This window comes from Cornus florida, unplaced genomic scaffold (genome assembly GCF_030987335.1).
Source record: "Cornus florida cultivar Cherokee Brave unplaced genomic scaffold, ASM3098733v1 CherokeeBrave_3.0.0_Hap2_Chr02, whole genome shotgun sequence".
NCBI lineage: Eukaryota > Viridiplantae > Streptophyta > Magnoliopsida > Cornales > Cornaceae > Cornus > Cornus florida.
The window spans coordinates 20,661,125-20,686,746 of record NW_026775572.1 but is presented as its reverse complement, the minus strand read 5'-3'; the positions used below and the strand labels follow the sequence as shown (position 1 = coordinate 20,686,746).

General features: G+C 35.5%; 4 protein-coding genes, 3 non-coding genes and 2 pseudogenes across 7 annotated transcripts; 3 read left to right on the top strand and 6 right to left on the bottom strand.

The window, feature by feature from the left end:
- The first annotated feature begins 243 nt into the window (after window positions 1-243).
- Window positions 244-5,226, top strand: LOC132294153 (uncharacterized). The gene is made up of 2 exons (XM_059791907.1): window positions 244-1,012; window positions 4,802-5,226. The coding sequence occupies exons 1-2, from the start codon at window positions 452-454 to the stop codon at window positions 4,970-4,972; spliced, it is 732 nt and encodes a 243-aa protein (XP_059647890.1). The 5' UTR covers window positions 244-451; the 3' UTR covers window positions 4,973-5,226.
- A 482-nt stretch (window positions 5,227-5,708) lies between these two features.
- LOC132297634 (U2 spliceosomal RNA) lies at window positions 5,709-5,861 on the bottom strand (annotated as a pseudogene).
- Window positions 5,862-7,259: 1,398 nt separating this feature from the next.
- Window positions 7,260-7,454, bottom strand: LOC132297633 (U2 spliceosomal RNA). Its single transcript, XR_009479334.1, has one exon. It is a non-coding gene; the product is annotated as a U2 spliceosomal RNA (small nuclear RNA).
- Window positions 7,455-8,281: 827 nt separating this feature from the next.
- Window positions 8,282-8,934, bottom strand: LOC132286025 (uncharacterized). Its single transcript, XM_059788283.1, has one exon. The coding sequence runs from the start codon at window positions 8,834-8,836 to the stop codon at window positions 8,486-8,488; it is 351 nt and encodes a 116-aa protein (XP_059644266.1). The 5' UTR covers window positions 8,837-8,934; the 3' UTR covers window positions 8,282-8,485.
- A 3,019-nt stretch (window positions 8,935-11,953) lies between these two features.
- Window positions 11,954-12,151, bottom strand: LOC132297623 (U2 spliceosomal RNA). Its single transcript, XR_009479323.1, has one exon. It is a non-coding gene; the product is annotated as a U2 spliceosomal RNA (small nuclear RNA).
- Window positions 12,152-13,324: 1,173 nt separating this feature from the next.
- Window positions 13,325-13,443, bottom strand: LOC132297645 (U2 spliceosomal RNA; annotated as a pseudogene).
- A 1,952-nt stretch (window positions 13,444-15,395) lies between these two features.
- LOC132286018 (uncharacterized) lies at window positions 15,396-16,111 on the bottom strand. The gene has a single exon (XM_059788275.1). It carries the CDS (start codon window positions 15,945-15,947, stop codon window positions 15,603-15,605), a length of 345 nt encoding a protein of 114 aa, XP_059644258.1. The 5' UTR covers window positions 15,948-16,111; the 3' UTR covers window positions 15,396-15,602.
- A 3,336-nt stretch (window positions 16,112-19,447) lies between these two features.
- On the top strand, window positions 19,448-19,521 carry TRNAN-GUU (transfer RNA asparagine (anticodon GUU)). The gene has a single exon. It is a non-coding gene; the product is annotated as a tRNA-Asn (tRNA).
- Window positions 19,522-20,563: 1,042 nt separating this feature from the next.
- On the top strand, window positions 20,564-25,613 carry LOC132294151 (uncharacterized). Its single transcript, XM_059791904.1, has 4 exons — window positions 20,564-22,240; window positions 22,747-22,983; window positions 23,092-23,183; window positions 24,485-25,613. Exons 1-4 carry the CDS (start codon window positions 21,335-21,337, stop codon window positions 25,266-25,268), a joined length of 2,019 nt encoding a protein of 672 aa, XP_059647887.1. The 5' UTR covers window positions 20,564-21,334; the 3' UTR covers window positions 25,269-25,613.
- Window positions 25,614-25,622: the final 9 nt, after the last annotated feature.

Below are 25,622 nucleotides of genomic sequence, written 5' to 3'. Positions count from 1 at the left end.
TTAAAGTGCATGCGATAACTAAAATTTAGAGACGCTAAAATGATGACATGATTATGAGAAATGCTTATGTGGTTATTAAAAAATTACTGATGTGATAAATTCAAAAAGCCTAATTTTAGAGAGTCTATTCAAATGAGAATAACAATAATAAGCAGGTGCGATCGTCGCTTCTCAGTCACGTGACACACACTGCAATCAAAAGCTTAGGCGGCTGCTAATGGACCCCGTAGGTAGAAGATCAAATTGTTCCATTCCTTGAAGTATCTCAATATGGGTAAACCGCCCCTTCCTCATCTCTCCCTCACACACACAGTAACGCAAGCCACGACATCAATTTCAGCCCCATAATCAAATAAACTTTGTATCAAATGTCAGCCCCAGAATCAAATAAACTTTGTATCAAATGTCTTTAATTTAGGACATATCACAAACCCTTGGCAGAGAAGAAGATATGGAACTAAAACACATTCCTACACTTCCCAAAATCCACTTCTCAAATCTAGCAGGAACAACAAGAATAACCCAAGCCCAAATCACTTCATTTTCTCGCACCCACTACTCTCAAATTCCACCAATCCACTCATTTTCTCCCAAACCAAGCACACCAAAATCCCATGTATTTTCTCTCTACAAAATCAACCACCCTGATGAGAAGAGTCAGATAAACACAGAATCAACCTTCCCAACCATGTCTGATATCATGGATGCGTCCAAAGCCCAAAACCTTCATCTTCAGCTGCAAACAATAGGACCCTTTTTCAGAATCACTGCAAAAAGCTTGGAAACCCAAGGAGAGCTTGGGAGAGCAGAGGGACTGATAAGGGTGTGGTTGGGAGGTAGAGTTCTTCACTTGGACTCCATTAGATTGCGCAGAGAGACTTTGGGCATGGAAAAATCAATATTTGGCATTGGTGTGTTCATTGGAGCTGTTGCAATCCGATATGGGTATGATTGTGGGTGTAAAACAGCTGAATTGCTCGCCATCAATGACACTGATCTTTATCACTCTAAGGTACTTGATTTCTTCATTATCTTTTCTGTTAAATAACCCTATTTTTTGTCTCACTTCATTTTGTCAAGACTTTCACATCTACATGACATTATTCGCTATTGTTAGTGTGAAAATTTGAACTTAGAGTAGGAAGAGTGCTGTGGGTTGAAGGAATGAAAAGGAGAAAGTGGGAGAGCTCATCACTTATTCAGTTTTGGTTGAAAATAAGAGGAGAAAGATTGCAACCCTTAGCCCACATAGGCTAGCTCAACTGGTAAGGTTTGGGGATATTCTTTAGGTATCTGGTTCGAGACTCACCAAAGGTGTTTGGAGCGTGCATTCAGAAATTGCAGACTGTCCAAGAGTCCAAAGTTTTGGGTGGGTTGATTCTTCGTTAAAATAAATAAATAAAAGATTGCTAACCCTTTGAACAGTATTTTTTCAAAAACTAAAAGGATAGGTAATGAGAATGGAGTGATTGGCCAGAAGGGATGGGGTCATAAGTAAAACCTTAGAGAAAAATTAGGTGTGGCACCCAACAATGAGAAAATAAGAGAGTGGACTTAAGTGGATAGGGCATAAACACCGGAAACCCCTTATTGTGCTGGTTAGAAGAAGTTTAATTTTCGTAGAAGGTAAGAGATGGATAGGATGACATTATTAGAAATGACTTTAAAAAGTTGAACATCGTAGGTAGGATGGTGGACAATAGAGATGAAGGGAGACAGAAAATTCATGTGGCCAATCCCATGCATATGGGAATAAGGCAAGAATGATGATGAAAATGATTGGTCTTTTATTTCCTTTTTTGGTAACAAATGAGCTTCCATTTACCCATTCAACTCATGTGAATTGTGATAAACCTTTTTATTATTATTTTTGTTCCTTTTTATTTGCTCTCCACCATCTTTTTCTAATTGAAGAGTAATTGTTATCCTTCCTTTTCTTTTCCTTTTTCCAGAAGTTCTCTTTGGTCTACTTTTCTCCTCTAACTAACATTGTTTCCTTCCGGGAGGTATTTGGTCCAATTTTTTATGTTTTTTATTATGTTATTATTTTTTATTAGAAAGGTGGTGTTGCAATGAAATTTGAACCCTCAACCTCCTATGTGAGAGGGGAGGAGAGATCATTTGGGCCAAATGTCCATTTGTTCTTTTATTCGATTTTTTGCTAGTGAAGATGTCTGATAAGCTGTCCTAAATGAATGTGGAAAGAAAATAAAAGGCTGAGGCAATACATTTCTTTTGAAAAGTTGTTTCTTGTTCATATTATTTGATGAATCAAATATAAGGAATAATGGTTAGCTCTCTAATTGATCCTGAGTTTCTTTTGAAAATTTTGAGATTATTTGAGCAAAGTGATAAAACAGGAGGAAGCAAACACATAATATTGCTCAAAGTATCCTTAATTTGACAAACATAAGGGGGAAACAAAATTCGACATACATTTATTGCTCCTCCATTGGTTTATCCCCTACTGGGGATTTTGTCATACAATCAGAGTTGCTCCGGCCAGGTGAGATGCTTCCTCTTTCCATGTCATACAACCACCAACCATCAACTGTGTGATGAGTAAAATAGATACAGTTGCTCCTACACCCCCTTTGCTTGCAGTGACAAACATACAGCACTCAGCACTGACAAAAAATGTTCTATCCCCAAGACTTTCCATCTTAGCCCATGATAGTTTAGCAAAATCAAGGCCAAAAACCTCAACATCATCCACAATATTAATCGAATTTTTAGAGATAAGGAAAATCAATAAGATCTCTCCATTGGATTCAACTAAATATTCTCTGAAATGCCTTGAAGATTTAGAAGGAATGGCTCTGCTTCTACTTAAAGCAGTGATTCTAGGATGAGAATCAATGTCTTCTATAACCGCAAGTGTTCCCTGCAAACTCAACGCATAAAACTTTCCTCAAACGCAACAATATTAGTAAATAGCATGAGTTGTTTGTTCGGAGCACGTGGTTCAAGGAGGGCACAATCTTGTTTTATCCATGTAAGTTTACCTACAGATCCGCGTCTATTAAACACGAAAGCTGGATGAGAAAGGCCTGTTACCACCATCACAATATAAGTACTGGTATTGTACTGAAAAGGTGGTGCAGATAGAGCAGCATATTTAAATGGCACATTGGTATCCCAAGGAGGAAGAATCGATGAAGTATCTTTAAGGTCCCAAAGGTAGTATTGGGATTTCTCAGCACCTCTAGCCACTCATACACCCTGGGAGCAACCCACAAATTGGTGAAAAGGGTAATGGTATGACCTTCTTCCATACCACCAATAGTCCCCTAGACGAAATGAGATGCTGAGGATGTGAGAATGAGTCTTGTGGCGGCATTCATCAGAATCACCTTCATTGGTGCCAGAGAGCTGAAGCAACGGTGACTTCCCAACTGGGCTGCATTGCTTTGGTGCAGATCTTCAAGATTTGGTGACACCACCAAAGCTCATGCTTTGCTTAAGATTCCATTGCCTTGCAATTAAGTTGATGAGTTGCAAGGGAAGAACTGGCCATGGCTGTGCAGTGACGGCTTCTTTCATGCGTGGCAATTGCTTTCCCTTCTTCCCCTTTAGAGCCATGTGTGTGCTGACACAATATGCAAATAGAGATATGGTTTGAGCTCACATTGAGAACCTAAATAAGCTTACTATAAGCGTGGTCCTCAAGTTCAGCAGCTTTAGTTGAAAAGAAAAAAAAAAACAGATCCAATAGATTTAAAAAGAAATAGTTAAACTAAAGGGTTGACTTGAGAATTTGAAATAGATGCTCACCTTGGGGAACACGTTTTGAAATAATAGAAAAGATATGACAACTTAATTGATGTTGGTGCAACTTAATTAACTATTGACTTGTTGCAATATACACCTTTGAACTATCAAATTGTTGCAATTAAGCCCTCAATCTTTCAAAAGTGCTCAATTTGCTATTTGCGCCCCTAAGGTTGGCTGTCTTCAAGTTTGACCATTAAGTGAGATGCGTGCACTGCATTTGACCTCAAAAAAACTTTTTTAATGACTTAAATACTCTCCATAAGAAGAAAAATTTCAAATTTCTTTGCTTATGAAGGTTATTCAGGTCACTAAAAAGATTTTTAATGTAACTGCACGCGTCTTACTTAAATGGTCAAACCTGATGGTAGTCAGCTTTAGTGGTGCAATGTGAGCACTTTTGAAAGTTGAATGACTTAAATGCAACAATTGATAGTTGAGGGGCGCATTTTGCAACAATTCAAAATAGTTAAGGGGTGTTTAGTGCACTTTTGCCTAAATTTGGCTGTAAAGAACCAGGTAATAACATCCAAGTGTAGGGCATAATATGTTTATATAATATACATGCATTTACACTTCAAGAAAAAAGAATCAATTTTATGATATGGATGAGTATAAGTGTACAAATTAACAGAGAGTAGACAACCCATGAGAAAATTAAGAGCTGGAAGTGATTATGCAATGATTTAAATGGAAAAAAAAGAAGAGAGAATTTAAACTTCTCAAATACAGAAATATCTTGTGGTGAATTGGGGATGAAGCACTTAAAAGAGTTGAAACAAGGCTATAATGGCTTAGATACTTGTGGAATAATAGGGGATCAAATGCCGATCTGTTCTTTTATACGCTTTTTGCTAGCGAAGATGTTTGATAAGCTGTCCGTAATGAATGTGAAAGGAAAATAAAAGGCTGAGGCAATACATTTCTTTTGACAATTTGTTTCTTGTTCATATTACTTGGAAGAATCAAATACAAGGAATAATGGTTAGTTCTCTAATTGATCCTGAGTTTGTATTCTTCAATGTTCCAGCTTGTTAGGTTCTACACAAGAATTGGATTCAAGACGGTGCACGAAGTGACTGGTTCATCCATGGGAGACCTTGCCCACATGTTGGTGTGGGGAGGCATTGGAACTCGAATGGATGCCAATGTCGAAGAGCTTCTGATTAAATGGTGTACAAGGTTTAGATCTCGAAGTTAGTTTCATTTTAGCAAACATTATATTGTAAATTATGTAGAATCCATGCCTTTTGGCTGCCATTTTGTGAACTGACTTCAGTGCTGAGCGACCATACAAAAATTAATTTTTGCTGCTCTAGCTTCTTGGCTGGTTATAGGATGTATACATATAATCACCTGTTTAGTTGTGTGTTTGTGCAAGACAAATCAGATTACTTGTATTTTTAAGCTTTGCATGCACAATACTAAAGATTGTAATAAAGGAATTTTTATTTACTCCTGGTAGTTCAAGGAGCAATCCTTTTATCCCCAATGAGAGAGTCTAATAAGAAGTTTACTCTCATGTTCTATTGGAGTCCAGTAATAGTTTTTTTTTTTTTTTGTATGGTTGTACTTTTTTTTTTTTTTTTCATAATGGGGAGTGGGTGTGTGAAGGCTCGAAGTCAGGCTCCCAAGCAAATTGAGATGGAAGCTTTTGCAGAGATTCTTGGTAAATATGGTGAGTGGTTGCCAGTCATTGATTCTTAAATTTCTGTTCTTTTGCTTGAATTCTCAAATTTTGAAAATGCAATTTCTTGTTAAAAAAAAAAAAAAAAAGAAGCTTAATGTTACCAAGATAATCATTCTTATTATTTCAACAATTGAAATAAAAGATAGAAATGGCAGAATTGTAAATCAGTTTTTTTTTTTTTTTCGTTAGTTCGGGCTATGATTATTATGAATAAAGGCCGTGGACAGAAATTTTAAACTAAGATTTGGTGGGGTGGGCCGGGCCTAGGCTATAGTGGAACGCCAAGGCGACCTGCGAGAGGCCCAATAGCAAAGCTACTGTGGCGGCCACACGTATCAGATATTAAACTGATAAGAACAGATACTACACTTGATCTTAGCCAAAAGGCCGAGAAAGGTATGATTTGTCCATTCACCTGCATCTCTTTTTATAACCAACTCTCTCTCCACTTTTCTCTTTTAACCGATGTGGGACTTTGCTAAAGCACTTCTCTTGGCTGTTTTTCATGGCCATGGCTTTCATGATATCACCTATTAAGCCCTTTAACTTGTTTCTGACTATTGGAATTGCCTGAATAATCTTCTAAGTTTAAGTTAGCAATTACTATCGTCATACCCTATTGAAATTTATGTTCATACATATACTAAAAAATTGTGTTTTTATATATATATATATGTAATGCAAACTACTCCATCTGTCTCTAAATTTCAATAGAGTAATTATTTTTGACCGCTCACAGCTGAGAATGATGTCAACAATAAAGACCCAATTTGATACCTTACTCTTACTAAGTCCATTGCATCTTTGAGTTGTGTTTCTCATGTATGGAACATGGATGTCCCTCTTGTATTTGTTAATTTAGAACTGGTTCTGGTTTGATCACCTATTCTGGTTAGTAGCAATTGCACTTTTTAGCAGTAAATTGGAGATTGTTTTGCTGCAATTTACATGAGTTATGTTTTATCACTACAGTAAATCGGTCTCATTAATAGTTAATTGTCTTATTGCTCCACAATTTTATGTTTATCATGGTAATGATTGTTTTGCTGCAATTTACATGAGTTATGTATGGAATATGGGAGTTTCTGTTGCATTTGTTAATTTAGAACTGATTCTGGTTGGTAATAGTTGCACTTTTAAAGCAGTAAATTGGAGATTGTAAGAGCAAATGAATGAGAGGACATTGTGGCACTTTATGGATCATGGAACTGCAATTCCAGTAACATTGAGTAGTAGGACTACCAACGAATAGAAACTGTGTCAAGCAGAGAAAAAGGGGAAATTTTGGAAAATTATTGGGCAAATGTAAATACTATTAAAGGGATTGTCGTATAAAGGTTAATATAAACATACTGTTTGTTATTTACTATGAATGTCGTCTTGTCTCCTTCCATTTTATTGGACATCAGACATCTCAGTATATGGATATTATGTTACTTATTATGTTACTTAATATATTATACAGTTGCTTTATAATATAAAAAAATTAATACCAAAGGTCGTATTGACTTTGAGTATAATATCCATTTTGCTTTTAGGGGTCGGTAAATAATTTACTCACGGTTTTAAAAAAATTAATAATCGCACTCTTAATTGGTTAGAATTCTTAGAATTTGGCATTCATCCATATGTGTATATACTTATAAATAACATTCTCATTATGGATTATGATCCATGACTATATAAAATTTTAATTGAGATTTGATGCGGTGGGCCTAGCCTAGGCTATAGTGCAATGCCAGACCCGCGAGAGGCCCAGTACAACCTTTTCTCCTAACAAAATTTTAATTGAGATTTGATGGGGTGGGCCTAGCCTAGGCTATAGTGCAATGCCAGGGCGACCCGCGAGAAGCCCAATAGCAAGCTACTGTGGCAACCTTTGCCCCTAAAAAATTAATTTAATGCCGTGCAAGTCATTAGCTTACGTATCAAATATTAAAATGATAAGAATAAATACTACACTTGATTTTTGTCAAAAGGCCGAGAAAGATATGATTTATTTTGTAATAGTCCACATTTTTTATAATCTATCTTATCTTTCACACTACTCTCTCCAAAACGACGTGGAACTAAACTAAACATAAAAAAAAACCCTAACCAGATTTAACAAGCCACACCTTGTCTTCGATGAAGAAACCATCACCACGAATACATGTTATATAATATATATAGACAGAGAGCAGCATATGACTAATTCTCTATATATGCAACATCTCCTGTTGTTGTCAAATGGATAGATGTTGGTGTCCATCAAAGTCTCCACATGAATGAGTGCCCACTCATTTACAACTGTTGCCCACTCCCACCGTTTACTATGGGGACTTTGATTTCTTGAACCAGTCAAATACTTGCGAATTTTTATTACTACTCACTAGCCTAACTCATCGTACTTTTCTAAACACAAAAAAGTATACAATACGGATATTTATCATGTAATATCCATACTAATAAATCGTCGTGCTTTTTATTGGAAAATTTTCATTTATCTTGAATTATTAAAAGAAATTGAGATTTTTTATAAGTGTTCATTGATAGAGAGTATCACGTGTAAATACTCCAAAATATGAATACTTTTTCATAAATACCGCTCTTTTTATTATTTTTACAAAAGTAGATACTAACCTTTTATTTTGTTTATACAACACCAACCACAATACAAGGTGGAGCGTTCGAATTCATAATTGTAAATGTGTGCGTGTTTACTTGTATCTAAAAAAATAAAGTAAAAAGTATAATTTGCCAGTTTATTTTATATAGAAGAACAAAACTCAAATTCCAATTCTTAACTCATACTTCAATCTTTATCATCATCACACAAACTTGCCAAAGAACATCTCATAGTTAAAACTTTACAATTCAACAAATTCCAATTCATTCAGAACATTTGTATTATTGACAGAGCCATTGCAAACAAATCAAGAAAACAAAAAATAGGTACTCTTGAATCAATTGACTGCAACAACATCCAATCCATTAAAACAAATTCATTCAAAGACCTTTTGAACTTTTGAGCTAAATCTATCATTAATGTTGAAGATTAGTATTAGCCTTCTTTGTGGCTTGGTAAGTATTAGTAGTGGCACCAATTTGGCTCCGTCCATTCGTGGCCGAATTAGTGAGCACAGAACCTCCGTTGATGCTGCGTGAGTGGGAGAATTCCAAACCAGGCTGCTGCTGCCGCTGCTGCTTGTGGAAGAATTCAACTGTGAGTGGCACAAACTCTGATCTGGTTCGACGATGGGATGAGCCATCCAACGAGTCCAGTCCTATCAACATGTGGTAGCTACGGTTGGAGCTGTCGGAGAGGCACCGATAGCTGTTGTGAGGTTTCTGTTTCTTGAGGGTGTGGAGGAGAAATGGGATCAACCCTTCCATGCTTTGCTGGTTGCTGCTAGCGTAGCTCTCTTTTAATTTTTTTTCCCTACCATATGGTTGCTTTTAATCTCTCGTCTATGTTTTTGTATTGTACATCACATTTATATATACTAGGAATGGTCAAAGGAAAGCTGGCGAGTGGCTTAGACATGTGTAATGACCATTCTGTCCTTGGACTATATTAATGTAAAAACTTCCCTAGATGATGCCTTCAAGAATTATTGTGCAGAATACCTCGAGTTATAGTTCCCCCAAGACTCCCAATCGTTAAATTATTTATTAGGTGGACTCCATCATCACATCCGACAGTTAGGAGGCCCAAGGATACGATATCTGTTGGCATCCTATAATTTTATATTCCAACACCACTTATCATCTACTGGTATAATTTTTTTTTAAAAAAATAGAAGGTGAGAGATCCTAATTCCACACGCACCGAAAGACCTAATTGAATTTTTTTTATATATAAAATTATTGCCCGTTTTCTCTCGTGCAATATTTTGGGTTTGTCATTGTTTACGTACGTCCGTATGCGTGTGTTATTTTTTTTATATATAAAAAAAAAAAAAGTCACTTTTTGGTTTTTTGGGGGTGCTAATTGATTTAGATATGTGGGAGGAATATAAACGTCATTGTCATGATTGAATTCCTATAATTTTAAAAATAGAAGGCAAAATCACCATTTGAAAAAAGAAAAAAGTGAAGAAAAAATTGAAGTAAATCAACTAAAATTTGGTGAAAAGCGGTAGGTGTATGTGAGAAAAATTCAAACTGGAGGAAGCTTTTAGTGTAAAATTTAATAAGATAATGACATTGGAATACAAATTTGATTTCGGTTCTCCATAAATGACTTGTCCCAACTCGCAATCCATCCATCGGTTCTCCATAAATGACTTGTCCCAACTCGCAATACATCCATCGTTGACTGCTTCATCCAAATCCAAGGCTGGCTTTTACACGCAAAAGCCCAATTGGCAATACATGGAGGGTTGAAAACTAACACCACCAATACGTAGTTATGATACTCTTTCCTTTCCTTCATTTTTTGTTTTTTTTTTTTTTAACTCATTGAGTGTGGTTGTCTAATTACGTATGGGAGTGTACTGTTGGCTAATGCTATGCATACCTACTCATTTAACCTTCATTGCGGTCGGGCTACCCTGTCTACCGGTAGGTCTTTCGAGTAGGGGTAGTAAGGCGCTTAGCGCAGCACTGGGTCTGGCTTTAATACTAATAACGGGTGGACGTTTGGCCATTTATTTAAAAACTCAAACTGTTGAGTAATGCTACATATCCACCCATTTAAACAATTTTCACTTCCCGTTTAGATCCGATGTGGGACAAGTCCCACTTGTAACCACGAGTATGATAGAGATAGGAGAAGGATGGAAATATTTAAAGGGAGTACGGGTATTTTGGACCATAATTGTGCAAGTTCGTATTTGTAATTAGTTTTGTTTAGTAACTCTTCTACTTGTTAATTCTTTTTCCGTGAATGTAATTTGTAATTATAGCATCAAAAGTAGTTTTTTTTTTTAAGTGCTTCATCCAGCTCAGCAGCTTGACTTGGATCAACAAGACCAATCCCACCTTTTATTATCATATCAACTGCCAAATCAAACATGCACTTCTCCAATCCATCTGCCAACTTTGCTTTGTTCACCTTAGCATCCAAACCAGTCGTCCCTGGCCTAACCCCTCCCCAACCCCCACACAATGCATGCCACACATAAACATCATCCAAACTTGAAAACTTAGCCTTCAAATCATCAACCAGTGCCTTCAAACCCCCTCTCTCCACACCCTCTTCTTCCTTCAAGTACTCAATAACCGACGACTCGGGAAAGCTCGAGATGTCCCCTCCGGCGTCCTTTAACTCTTTCTTCTTAACAGCAATAGCATCCGTCTCTTTAAACATCTTGTCATGCCTCACTTGATCGAAACTCGGCGCGTCAGCTCTCAACATTGTCCCTGCTTGGTACTTTGCAAACTTGTCATTTTCCTTGAACCTGTGGACCCTGCAAAGCATTTGAGACCCAAGTCCTGCTAAGTCCTTAGAGTCCTCTAAGGGAGACTCACGGTCCATATTTATGCTCTGCCATCCATCATCAATGATTAGGAATCTAGGAGGGAACCCATCGTCAGCAAATTTCTTCACACCATGCCACACACCAACTGGCTCCACCGTTAGATAAAATGCATCCCAATAGCACCACCCGAACTTGTCGATGATTCGCGGCGGTGTCTTCTCTTCCAACAGCCTGAATGTACCCAAATGGACATGGATTGCATTTTATTAAATGGTGCACAAGGGGAGGCATTGGAACTCGAATGGATGCCAATGTCGAAGAGCTTCTGATTAAATGGTGTACAAGGTTTAGATCTCGAAGTTAGTTTCATTTTAGCAAACATTATATTGTAAATTATGTAGAATGCATGCGTTTTGGCTGCAATTTTGTGAACTGACTTCAGTGCTTGAGCGACCATACAAAAAATTAATTTTTGCTGCTCTAGCTTCTTGGCTGGTTATAGGATGTATATATATAATCACCTGTTTAGTTGTGTGTTTGTGCAAATCAGATTACTTATATTTTTAAGCTTTGCATGCACAATACTAAAGATTGTAATAAAGGAATTTTTATTTACTCCTGGTAGTTCAAGGAGGAATCCTTTTATCCCCAATGAGAGAGTCTAATAAGAAGTTAACTCTCATGTTCTATTGGAGTCCAGTGATAGTTTTTTTTTTTTTTGTATGGTTGTACTTTATTTTTTTTTTTAATAATGGGGAGGGGGTGTGTGAAGGCTAGAAGTCAGGCTTCCAAGGACAACGGCGAGCAACCCTACTGCTTGGGCTACAAGGCGCTTGTATGGTTGACTTTGCAAGCATATTTTTGGGTGATGCCATGTTCAAGCAAATTGAGATGGAAGCTTTTTGTAGAGATTCTTGGTAAATATGGTGAGTGGTTGCCAGTCATTGATTCTTAAATTTCTGTTCTTTTGCTTGAATTCTCAAATTTTGAAAATGCAATTTCTTGTTAAATAAAGTTGCCATGAACTAGTTTTTTTTGTTCGGGCTATGATTATTATGAACAAACATAAATTTTAAACTAAGATTTGGTGGGGTGGGCCGGGCCTAGGCTATAGTGCAACGCTAAGGCCACCCGCAAGAGGCCCAATAGCTAGCTACTGTGGTGGCCTCTTTCCCCCTCAAAAAATTAATTTAATACCGTGTGAGCCATTGGCTCACGTATCAGATATTAAACTGATAAGAACAGATACTACACTTGATCTTAGCCAAAAGGTCGAGAAAGGTATGATTTGTCCATTCACCGGCCTCTCTTTTTATAACCAACTCTCTCCCCACTTTTCTCTCTTAACCGATGTGGGACTTTGCTAAAGCACTTTTCTTGACTGTTTTTCATATTCATGGCTTTCATGATATCATCTATTGAGCCCCGTAACTTGCTTTTGACTTTTGGAATTGCCCGAATAATCTTCAAGTTTAAGTAAGTTGACACTTACCATCGTTATACCCTATAGAAATTTATGTTCATGCATATACTTAAAAATTGTGTTTATATATATATATGTATATATGTAATGCAAACTACTCCATTTGTCTCAAAATTTCAATAGAGTAATTTTTTTTGATGGCTCACAGCTGAGAATGATATTAATCATAAAGACCCAATTTGGTCATTTACTCTTACCGAGTCCATTCCATCTTAGACTTGTGTTTATCATGTATGGAATATGGATGTGCTCTTGTATTTGTTAATTTAGAACTGGTTCTGATTTGATCACCTATTCTGGTTAGTAGCAAATGAATGAGGACATTGTGGCACTTTATGGATCATCGAACTGCAATTCCAGTAACATTGAGTAATAGGACTACCAACGAATAGAAACTGTGTCAAGCAGAGAAAAAGTGGAAATTTTGGAAAATTATTGGGCAAATGTAAATACTATTAAAGGGATTGTCGAATAAAGGATAATATAAACATTACTGTTTGTTATTTACTATGAATGTTGTCTTGTCTCCTTGGACATCAGATATCTGCGAAGAATTGTAAGGTTGCGACAAAACGGACAATTGGATGGACACCCTATCCATAAACAATGGTGTATACTTGATTGTTACAACATATTTTAAGATATACTTTTAGGTTACCGTCGTTTGCTAGTAAGTATATTGATATTATGTTACTTAATATGTTATACAGTTGCTTTATAATAAATAAAAAAAAATTTAATACCAAATGTCGTATTGACTTTGAGTGTAATATACATTTGCTTTTAGGGGTGGGTAAATAATTTACTCACCTTTAAAAATTAAATTTATAATTTGTTGGTTAGAATTCTGCATTGATCCATGTATATATATATATATATATATATATATGGAGTATTTAATAACATTCTCATAATGAATTATGATTATTTTTTTTTTCTTTTTTTTTTTTCAATGGATTCTTTTATTTCTTTTTCTAATTGTCTTTTATACACAAAAAAATCCTAGTTTTAACACTGTGTGGGCCAATGGCCCACGTATCAAATATTAAACCGATAAGAACAGATAATCTTAGCCAAAAGGTCGAGAAAGGTATGATTAATTTTGTAATAGCCCACATCTTTTATAATCTATCTTGCCTTTCACACTACTCTTTCCAAAACGATATGGGACTAAACTGAACATAGAAAAAAACCCTAACCAGATTTAACAAGCCAACACATTGTCTTGGTCCCTTGGATGAAGAAACAATCACCATGAATACATTTGATGAAAGGATTTTAAAACAAAAAAGTTGTTTGGTAGATGAATTTTTTAAAGTTCTTTTAATTATCAACATAATTCAACTTGACAATTATACCCTTAATAATTCATGAATAATAGTATAAAGTTGACTTGAGATGTACAAATAGGGGAAGGAAAAAAAAATAAAAAAATAAAAAAATAAGTGATGGAGTGAAATTGTCTATGATGCATCAACGATTAATTGACACAGTGATGATAAAGGTATACAAATTTACCCAATTTACATGATAGAATTTTTTTTTTCCTTAATAAAAGTTGAAAGAGATTGTGAAAAAAGAAAAGGAAAGAAAAATAAAATGAAAGAGAGAGATGGCAACAAATAAATTACTTTAACAGTGGAACGGTAACCTTTAAAAAAAAAAAATTATATATATATATATATAATTTTTTTTTTTTTAAAGTTATTTAGAATTCTACATATGATTGAATTTTAGATGAGAGTTCATAAACCGTGGAACTCTTTAGGCTTTGAAGTTAAATGGGAGTCGATGGTAATTTTTCCTGCAACTCTTCGATGTCATTATTTTTCCTTTGTTGAATCGTTTTTCAAAAATATTTTTTTTAGTAAAGATATGTGAAATTTTGCCCAACATTTTAAAATTCATTTTTTTATTTTTGAGTGGAGAACGAATGTAGGAGATGATACAGAAAGAGAAAGAAAAAAGTTTGCAATCAGAAATAGAAAAAGAAATAGGTTAAATTATGGACAATATAGGAATTTTATATTTATTACTTAAAAAAAGTGTGTAACTTGCGGAAAGTCGATCAGGAAGCATGTTTTATTGGTTTTGATCGATCGAGCTTCTAAACTACTGAAACTTTTTAAAAGTCTGTTTTCAAAAAGTTTACCTAACGTTCTTTATTATCAGCAAATGACTTTCTGGACTTAGAAGCCCGTTTTGAGACTACAAAAAGCCCAGCCAAACACACCATATATATATATATATATATATAGAAAGAGAGTCCTTAAATTGATTATGATTTCATGAATCACATTAAAACTCTTGAAATATTAGTAATTCTCTATGCATAGCAGCATATGACATCCTCTATATATGCATATATTATATATATGACCGTCTCCTGTTGTTGTCAAATGGATAGATGTTGGTGTCCATCAAAGTCTCCACTTGAATGAGAGTGCCCACACTCATTTACACCTGTTGCCCACTCCCACCATTTGATATGTGGACTATTTGATTAGTTGAACCAGTCAAATACTTGCAAAATTTGATTACCACTCACTAGCCTAACCTTTTTTTTTTTTTTTTTTTTTAACAACTCTCACTAGCCTAACTCATCATACTTTTTTAAATACCAAAAAACATACAATACGGGTATTTATCATGTAATATCCACATTAATAAATCGTACTTTTTATTGAAAAATTTTCATTTATCTTGAATTATCAAGAGAAATTGAGAATTTCATAACTGTTCATTGATAGAGAATATCCCGTGTAAGTACTCCAAAATATGTATACTTTTTCATAAATACCATTCTTTCTATTATATATTTTCACAAAAGTAGATACTATTCGTTCATTCTGTTTATACAACACCAACCATAATATAAGGTTGAGCGTTAAAGTTCAACTATGAACAATATTATGAATGTGTTTGTGTTTACTTATACCCAAAAAAATAAACTAAAAAATATAATTTGCAGTTTATTTTATATAGAAGAACAAAACTCAAATTCCAATTCTTATACTCACACTTCAATCTTCATCATCACACAAACTTGCCAAAGAACATCTCATAGTTAAAACTTTAATTACAATTCAACAAATTCCATTAATTCATTCAGAACATTTGTGTTATTGACAGAACCATTGCAAACAAATCAAGAAAACAAAAAATAGGTGCACTTGAATCAATTGGATGCAACAACATCCAATCCATTAAAACAAATTCATTCAAAGACTTTTGAACTCTTGAGCTAAATCTATCATTCATGTTGAAGATTAGTATTAGTCTTCTTTGTGGCTCGGTAAGTATTAGTAGAGGCACCAATTTGGCTCCGTCCATTCGTGGCCGAATTAGTGACCACAGAAGCTCCGTTGATGCTGCGTGAGTGGGAGAATTCCAAACCAGGCTGCTGCTGCTGCTGGGAGAATTCAACTGTGAGTGGCACAAACTCTGATCTGGTTCGACGATGGGACGAGCCATCCAACGAGTCCGGTCCCATCAACATGTGGTAGCTACGGTTGGAGCTGTCGGAGAGGCTCCGGTAGCTGTTGTGAGATCTCTGTTTCTTGAGGGTGTGGAGGAGAAATGGGATCAACCCTTCCATGCTTTGCTTGTTGCTTCTAGCCTGTTTTTTAGTCCCCCTACTATATGGTTGCTTTTAATCTCGTCTGTGTTTTTGTATTGTACATCACATTTATATATACTAGGAATGGGTCATAGGAAAGTTGGCGAGTGGCTTAGACATGGGTAATGATCGTTCTGTCCTTGGACCCTATTAATGTAAAAACTTCCCTAGATAATGCGTGCAAGAATTATTGTGTAGAATACTTGGAGATATCTCGAGTACCCTCGACTCTCCTAGACTTCCAACCGTTTGAATTATTTATTAGGTGGGCCACATCATCACATCCAACTGCTGGGAGGCCAGTAATATGATATATGTTGGTACTTTAGAATTTTATATTTCAACACCACTTATCATCTACTGGTATAATTTTTTCTTTTTAAAAATAAGGTGAGGGACCCTAATTCCACACACACCGAAACACACATTAAGGGCTCAGCAAGGCAGTTGCCCCAATTAAACTTTTTTTATTTATAAAATTACTGCCCGCTTTCTCTCGTGCAATATTTTGGGTCCGTCATTGTTTACACACGTTGGCATGCGGGTGTTAAAAAAAAATAATAATAATAAAAATACAAACAGATAAGTCACTTTTTGGTTTTTTGGGGGTGCTAATTGATTTAAATATGTGGGAGGATTATAAAGGTCATTTGTCATGATTAAGGCAAAATCATCATTTGAAAAAAGAAAAAAGAAAAAAGTGAAGAAAAAATTTAATTAAATCAACTAAAATTTGGTGAAAAGTAATAGGTGTATGTCAGAATAATTCAAACTGGAGGAGGAAAATTTAATAATGACATTGGAATACAAATTTGATTTCGGTTCTCCCATAAATGACTTGTCCCAACTCGCAATCCATCCATCCATCCATCGTTGACTGCGTCATCCAAATCCAAGGCTGGCTTTTACGTGCAAAAGCCCAATTGGCAATACATGGAGAGTTGAAAACTAACACACCAATACGTCATAATGATACAAAAATTCTCTTCTTTTTTTTATTATTTCTTTTGGTGGTACTCTAATTCTTTTTTATTTTTCTTGGCAAGAAAAATATTATCCAATAAAGATCCATTGTCACTTATGAATAACAACAAAAGTCACTTAAAAATCAATCCACATTTGAGGCGAATAATATATATTTATTTATTAATGTTGCGTTTGGAAGAATGGAATTGACTCTTAAAGTTGAAATTTTAAAAATTTATTTCAAAATTTAAAATTAATTCCGTCCAATTTAATTTTGAGTAACTCATTCAGTGAAGAAGGTGGGTCCGGTGTTGATGGACCATGTTCTCTCGCTATTGCAAGAAATTAAGGGTATGTTTGGATAGACAAGGGAGAAAAGAAAAGAAAGGATAGTGGACAAATTACGTTTTTACCCTTTCATAATCACTTCACACATTATTCTTGAGAAACCCGAACTTAATTATTCTTTTATTTCCTTTTTTTTTATTCATATTTTCAACAAATTTGTTCTTTAGATTGGTTTTCTTTGGATGGCTTATTTAGAAACCATTTACTGGATATTTCCTGTGAAATGCAAAATAAGTTTGAACAAATGCTTTGCTAATTTGTTTTTTTGGGAACATGTTTGTTGTAGTTTTTTTTTCTTGGCTTGCCTGTTGTAGGTACCCTTTGTTCTTTCTTTCTTTTGTGATTAAATAAATTAAATTGCAAAAAAAAAAAAAAAAAAAAAAAAAAAAAAAAAAAAATATGAATCTCAGATTTTATTCTTCAATTGGAGTCCGGGAAAGAGAAAGTGAAAAACTACTACCGGTGAGTGTGGATCAAATACAAACATAACATGTAATTCCAAAAAAAAAAAAAAAAAAAACAAACATGGGACTTGAATGGAATAATAAATCTATATATTGATTTATGGAGGCTAATTTTTGTATTATTAAAATACCACTAAAATCACTATGCTTTCTCTCCATATCTTCTCAAAATTGGAGAGAAAGCAAATAAGAGATAAGGAGGGATAGTTATCCCTCCCTATCTCTCCCTATCCACTCTTTTCTCTTCATTTAATCCATCCAAACACACTCATATCCTATCATTTCTTTTCTTTTCTCTCCCTATCCCCTTAAATCATCCATACCAAACATACCCTAAGGAAGAAAGGGACACCAGAATTCAGAGTCTCTTCAAATTTTTTGACACTGCCAGTGTTGGATACTTGGACTATGCTCAGATTGAGGTGGTTTCTCGGCGCTGCAAATTCCGGCGAAGTATAAGTATGCCAAGGAGGGTTAGTGATGCTAGATGGCCGGGTCGATAACCAGAAGTTTAGGAGGTATTTGGATGATAAGGAGCTACAGCTTTATAGGATTTTCCAAGCCATTGATGTCGAACACAATGGCTGCATTGTACCTGAGAGTGGTGGCGGTGGCGCAGCCGCCAACGGTGGTTGTCTAAACATATATGGGTGTGTGTAACAGGTGGGCGCTTCCTCATTTACCTAAAAATTCAAACTGTTGGGTAGTGCTATGCATACCCACTCATTTAAACCTATTTCACTTCCTATCCAAATCCGATGTAAATCGAATGTGGAACAAGTCCTACTTATAACATCCTTCCCCACCCAAACTCGCGCAACGCCCTCATTGCGGTCGGGTCACCCTGCTTACCCAGGTGGCTCACCCAGACGCCTTCTGAGCTAGGCGTTTAGCGTGATACCGGATCAAGAACTGGGTCTGGCTCTGATACCAATCGTAACAGATGGGCGCTTGACCATTTACCCAAAAGTTCAAACTGTTGAATAGTGTTTTATACCCACCCATTTAAATAACTTTCACTTTCCATCCAGATTCGATGTAGGACAAATCCCACTTGTAACCGCGTGTATGATATAAAGAGGAGAAGGATGGAAATATTTAAAGGACTTAAGGGTATTTTGGACCATAATTGTGCAAGTGGTCGTATTTGTAATTTGCTTTGTTTAGTAGCTCTTCTACTTAATTCTTTTTTCATAAATGCCATATTTGTAATTATAGCATCAAACCTAGTTTTTTTTTAAAAAAGAAATTCCCTATATTATATTACATTATATATATATATGTATATACACACACACACGCTTTAAATGTGAATATTTAATATTGTAAGTTTTAATTGAATGTAAAATTATGGAATTGAGTTTTAGTCAAATAAAATTGTGGAATTAAATTTTACTTACTCGCTGTGGGAGGTTTTTTGGAAAAAAATAAAAATAAAATTCACAGTTTAAAGACAAAAGAAGGTTTGATAAGTAATAAATATCATAATAAAAAGTAACCTAATTATTTATACACACACACACCCACACACACACACATATACACACACATATATATTTATACACACACACACACACACATATATGTACTAATGTACACATGTGAATCAAGACGGAAAATAGAATAAGTAATTAATGAGCAAATAGGTTACTTAATTATATATAATATTATTATTTAATTATTTATTTTGTGAAGCGCCGAGCTGGAGTAGCTCAGCTGGTTAGAGCGTGTGGCTGTTAACCACAAGGCCGAAGGTTCAAACCCTTCCTCTAGCGCTTTTCTGTTTTTCTTTTCCATTTTGTAGCTTTTAGCATGTGTTCTCTGTTTTTCTTATATGCGTGTGTCCATGTATGTACATATATAACTTTGAAGTCTTTCATTCTTTCATTTACGCAGCTTCATATTTATTTAGTATTCAATGTCAATTATAAACCGAGTAAATTAGATAGAATCTAACTATATACCATACAAATTAAGTGATTTTAATATTTATCGGGATATTTAATCGTAATACCTCCGGTGAATGAATCGTCTTGAAAAAAAAAACATTGATCGTGCAAGGTCGCCATTATAGCTCTCCCTCTCAGCCTCTTTCCCCATTAATCTAGAGGATGATTGATGAATGATGAATCAAATGAGTGTGATTAGTTTTGCTTCTGATTAGTGAACAAATTGAATTGCACCATTATCTCTTTTAATGATACTTTTGGACTATAGACATTCCCATAATATGTAGTTCTAAGTTGGGCAACATCTTTGGTTAGTGTCACTGTGTTGTTGAACCGTTTTGATTATTTTATTAATCGTTTTGTTTGTTATTTTCTCTGTAAAGTTTTCTTAATTCCTTGACATTTATAGATTTAAAAGAAAGAAAGAAAAAAAAAAAAACTCTATCTCTAGAAAAGTAATATGTTTGCTTCTAACAGAACTAGACACATGCAACAATAGCTGAAATGGAAGATAAATAAATCAGATTATATTAATTGTGGTCCTAAAACAAACTTTATTTTGTAATTTTGCAATTTTTTTGCTTTAATAAAAATATTATTTTTTAACAAGAGCAATAGCCTCATGATATTTCAGTCACCTTCTAAATTTGAAAATTTAAGAGTTTACCCAAAGGGTTAAAGTGGGATGTGTGAGTCAGCTAAAAAAAATTATTTTTTCATCTCTAAAAGTGAAATTACAATTTCATGTTTTTGGAATGCATGAAACTTACAAGAGAGAAGGACAATATTGTAAATTCCTAAAAATTTTCTTAAGAAGTCAAAAAAATTCTGCGTTCTGCAAAAATTCTTACTAAAAAAATTGTGTCATTATGAAGAATTAATTTTGCTTAAAGTCTTCTTTTCTAAATTACCCAAACCCCTAAAATGTTTAAATAAAATTTCTTTTCTTTTAAATTGAGAGTTGAAGTCGCGAGGCAAAGTGAGTTTGTGAAAAAATAAATAAATAAATCAAAAAAAAAAGAAATGTTGACTACTTTTTCATCTTGAAACAAAAGACCAAATACGTGTTAATCATTTAAGTAATAAAAACGAAACCTCAAAAAAGCAAGACCTTAAAGGCTTGGTTTTGAAAACCCTGCCAATTCTGCTTTGCCCTTTGTGACGCTACTCTTTGATCTTTGATACAAAGATGCCAATTATGTCGGGTATGTCATGACCATGGTCTATGCCCAAGAGAATAGTACTCAGTGAGATGGAGCCAGCTCTAACGGTTTTAACTGCCTTCCATTTCCCGCCTTCAATGGCGATATGGTCGGTTTCAAAACCCTAACTCAAAACATAAATAGCCAGCGCAGGTGTAATTCCTCGCCACCAAACTGATTTACAACCACTCATTCCGATCCACTGCGTCTCTCTCGCTCTCTTTCCCCATTTCGTCATCTGAAAAATCTTCCGACACTTTATCCCCCAATTTCAATTGCTCTGTGACGACTTAGCTGTCTCACAGTCTGTAAAACCCTAAATTTGGACACAACATCGATCTTTCTTCGATTTTCACTACCCTATTTATAGATTTTCCATTACCCATTTCGTGTTTTTGCTTATCCAACCCAATCTTTCTTTCTAGGGTTTTGATCGAATGTTTCAAATAAAACCACTCGACACACTATTGTTTTGTATAATCTTTCAATTACAAGACGTCAGGTGTCTTCTCTTGGCTTTTCTTGCAACAATGACTGTTTTGAAATCTGGAGTTCTCGTTAAGCTTCTTGAAGACATGACGGTGGATGAAACCCTAGCGGATGATCGTAAACGAGTTTTGTTGCAGATAAGAAGCATAATCCCTGTTCTGGAAGAAGGTGATCTTTGGCCTAACAAAGGGTTTTACTTGAAGGTCTCCGATTCGACTCACGCCATTTATGTCTCTTTGCCTCAAGAACAGGATGAGATGATTTTGAGTAACCAATTACAACTTGGGCAGTTCATATATGTACAGAAGTTGGAGGAGGCACTGCCGGTTCCGATTCTCAGAGGCGTAAGGCCTGTCCCCGGTAGACATCCGTGTGATGGAACTCCGGAAGATATAGTTCTGGCTGCTAATTTGGTGAAGTTTCTTGAGGAGTCCAATGAAGAGTCCATAATGGAAAAGACTGTTGTTTCTGAGAAAAAGATTTGTGGGTTCTCTGATTCTGAGTCCATAACAGGGAAGGGGGATGTTGGGGAGAAAAAAACTCCGGTAAAGAACCGGTCTCTGAGTGCATCCAAAGCTCGGCCCAGTGAGAAAAGAAGGGTCTTCAATTGCATCAGTAAAAGTTGTGATATTGAGAAGAGAATTTTGGGTGGTTTGGGGGTTCTACGAAGAAGTAAATCAGCTTCTGCTGACAATGACAGTGATTCTGATAGTCCAAAGGCGTCTGCCTCGTTTCTACAGACATCAAAGAGAAGAAGCTGGAGTGAGATGGAGATTTTGGGGGTGAAGGGAATTTTCGATTCTTCGGTTGTCAAGCATGAGATAAGACCAGTGACTCGTAGCCGTAGTGCTTGTGTGAGTTTCTCAATGACTCCTTTTTTTCATCATGTTATCATTTTCATGGCAAATTCAATCATAGTTGAAGTTAGACGAATCTGGAATTGGACCAGCACCTGAAATTAAATAGGCCTAAAACTTAATAGAATATGTCCAACTGCAGATTTGAAATGTTTTGTGAAATCCAGAAACAATAATGTGGATGAAATTCTGAGTTGGATACATTTGTTAATTAAGCTAAACTTTTGCGCAGATAATCGGGAAATATAGTCAACTTTGATAAAAATAATTAATAATTTTGGATTTGGATTGCCCAAAGATTGAATATTAAGAAATATGGACAAATTCTGATTTGGGCCAATAACTATTACCGATTAATTTGTGAAATATATAACATGAAGCTAGATGGGATAAAATTAGTTTGTGGTGAATTTTGAGGTGAATTTGCTTTTATTTAGTTCATGTGTACTAGTGTGAATTCCTTACCTTAGTGAATTGCATTTGTATTCTTTCCATATAGACAGATTTCTCCTGTTCATCCTGTGAGGTCCGATAGCTCTGATGAAAATTCGAATTCCACAAGAAGGAAGAGAGTTTGTGGTCCAAGTGTGAAATCGGTTAAAAATTCCAACAGGAGCAAGATCCCTGTTCCAAGAAAAAATGGTGAGGAAGTGATGTGCAGCTCAGTCAATGATAGAAAAGGAGAAGAAATTAAAATCTCATGGGAATCTCTCCCCTCAAGCCTCGTGAAGCTTGGAAAGGTAATAAGGTCCAACCATAGAGTAAATTCATCTTTATGGTGCTTGGCAGCTTGGGCTATTTTATATGTCAAGAAACTAATCATTATTTCCATCTTGGATGATCTGCAGGAGGTGATAAGGCATAGAAATGTTGCTCTGCTTACTGCAGTTGAGGCTCTGCAAGAGGCTTGTGCTGCTGAGAGACTGGCCAAATGCTTAAGGTGTGGCTATTTGTGGTTCTGGATGGTTTCTGATTAGAATCTTATCTTTTTGTTATTGGTTTTTCGGTTTTCAACTAACTTAATCTTTTTTATGATCTAGTTCTTTAGATAAAATAGGAGCTTGTGGATAAAGATTTCAGAAAATGATACGTACAGGATTTTTTTTTTTCCCCAGAAAATAATGGACTTAACATAACGAAATCTGTTCTCTCTATAAGTTCACACGTAGGGTCTTAAAGGACATGATCTGGAACACTTGATCGGCTTGTAATTTGTTCATATGTATACTTCTCATTTTAGTCCATCAATTTTTACACAAATGCTCATTACACACATAGACCACTTTTTGTTCACTGTCTTAAACTTCAAATCGTTACTTTCATTTTTCTTTGATTCTATCTATTTTTGTAGACTTAATGTATTTTTGTGACTTTGTCAATTGGATAACAGACAAGAGGTTTAAATTGAATGCAGAGAGAAAACATTATCAAGCTTAAGGGAAGATACAAATCGACACGTCCTTTATGAGATACTAAAGTAATTTTACCTTTTGGTAGCTTAAAGAATTCGGGTGACATTATAGGTTTAGTGAAATTGAGATGGTAAGTCTTTGAAACCATGTCCAGAGGACCTGTATAGATAATCCAGGACATGGGCCGTGCATTAAATAAAGAGCACGAAAAGGATATACCTGCCAAATTTGCTGAAGAATTGCTAGTGTCAACATATAGAAGTGGCAATTGTTGTGTGTATCTGATCTGGCATATTATTGGAAGTTATGTTATCCAAACTTGATGTCTGGAGCCTTTTTCATTGTTGTTGCAATGCAAGAGCCACCATCAATTAAAAATTTTAGGACTACCTTTTAGAAACCTGGAAAGGAATGCAATTTTGGCTCAGATTCAAGAAACGAACGTGCACACCTCAATGAAGACTGAATATAGGTGTTTCAGAAATTATTTTTCCCTAATTACCAAATGAATGTAACTCAATTCATTTTTTCCTTTGTACTTGGCCCTCTTTTCAGTTTTAGTTTAATTGTATTCTCATCCAGTTTCCACCATTGCCAATGCATAATTATCACACTAATGAGCTTCCAGCTGACTTCTATGTCGGATTGTGCAAGCACAATAGGATGGCTTATTTTATATGTAGCATATTTTTCTTTGTGCATCACTCCAATTGAATGTGTCCCTTTTGTTTTATTCTTTGAGACATAAAGAGTCTGATAGGTAGAGATTGTGAGTGATTCAGGTTATCACCTAGAGTTGCTAACTCACGGCTTCCTCTGTTTTGTCCAGCACATACTCAGAGTTCCAGTTAACGAAAGGGGGTGATTCACATATATTAGTTGATAAATTTTTTGATCTTCAAGATGACTTGGCTCACAGCAGACTAATAGTGCAGTCATTGACAAAAATCAGTCCACCGAAAACATCAGATACCGATTCTAACAGTGCAGGTTCAGTCAAGGAAGCGTTGAATCTGGCACTGGAAAGAAAGAAAAATGCAACTTCATGGATCAAATCAGCCATTGAATCTGATCTTTCCCCGTGCTCGTCCTCTCCCAAACCTGTAACTACAACTAGAGATGCTACCAACACAGTGAAGAAATCAAGCATAAAAAATTGGGCCCCTAAATCAAAGAGTGCATCTCTCTTGCAGAAGCAGGTGAAGAATGTAGAGATCCCAAATGGATTGGCAGCCGACAAGGATGACCAGCCGGATTGGGCGAGAGGAAGTGCTTTGTGCGCAGCTGCTGACCTATCTAATTCCTTGCAGGATGAATGCCAGAGATGGTTTCTTTGCTATATTGATAAGTTTTTAGATGAGGTTGACTGTAAAACCAGTTCCATAGAATCGGATTGCCAAATAGCTGGGATGATGTATCAGATCAAGAGAGTGAATGATTGGTTAGATGTGGTTGTCTGTAAAGAGAACGGATCCAAAGAAAGTTCCACGACAGAGGACACCGGAATAGGAGCTTGTGAAAGGGTGAAGAACAAAATATATAGTGTCTTGTTGAAGAATGTGGAGAGGACAGCCATGGCTTTAGAAAATGTTAATGCAACAGTTCAAAGTTGAGCACTCGGAGGTGATGAGCCATCACAAGTCCAATAAACTTACACAATGATCCGATCAAAACTAAGAGCATATAGAAATAGGTAATCGTTGTGAATATTTCTCCTCCTAATTCTTTACGGCGTAATCCTGTATTCTCCATGGATTTATGTACTTAGTTTGTTTCTTTAACTGTTTCTTTCTTTCAGTAGATATAAAACAATTACTGATGATTTTGTTATATAAAATGGAATGATATCTTGTGCAAGTATATGATTAGTGAGCTAGCTGATGCTTGGTCTAGTACATGCCTCTAAAGTGTACATCATATACATTAGATTTTATTTATTTATTTAATTCTATTTTACATTTTTCAGT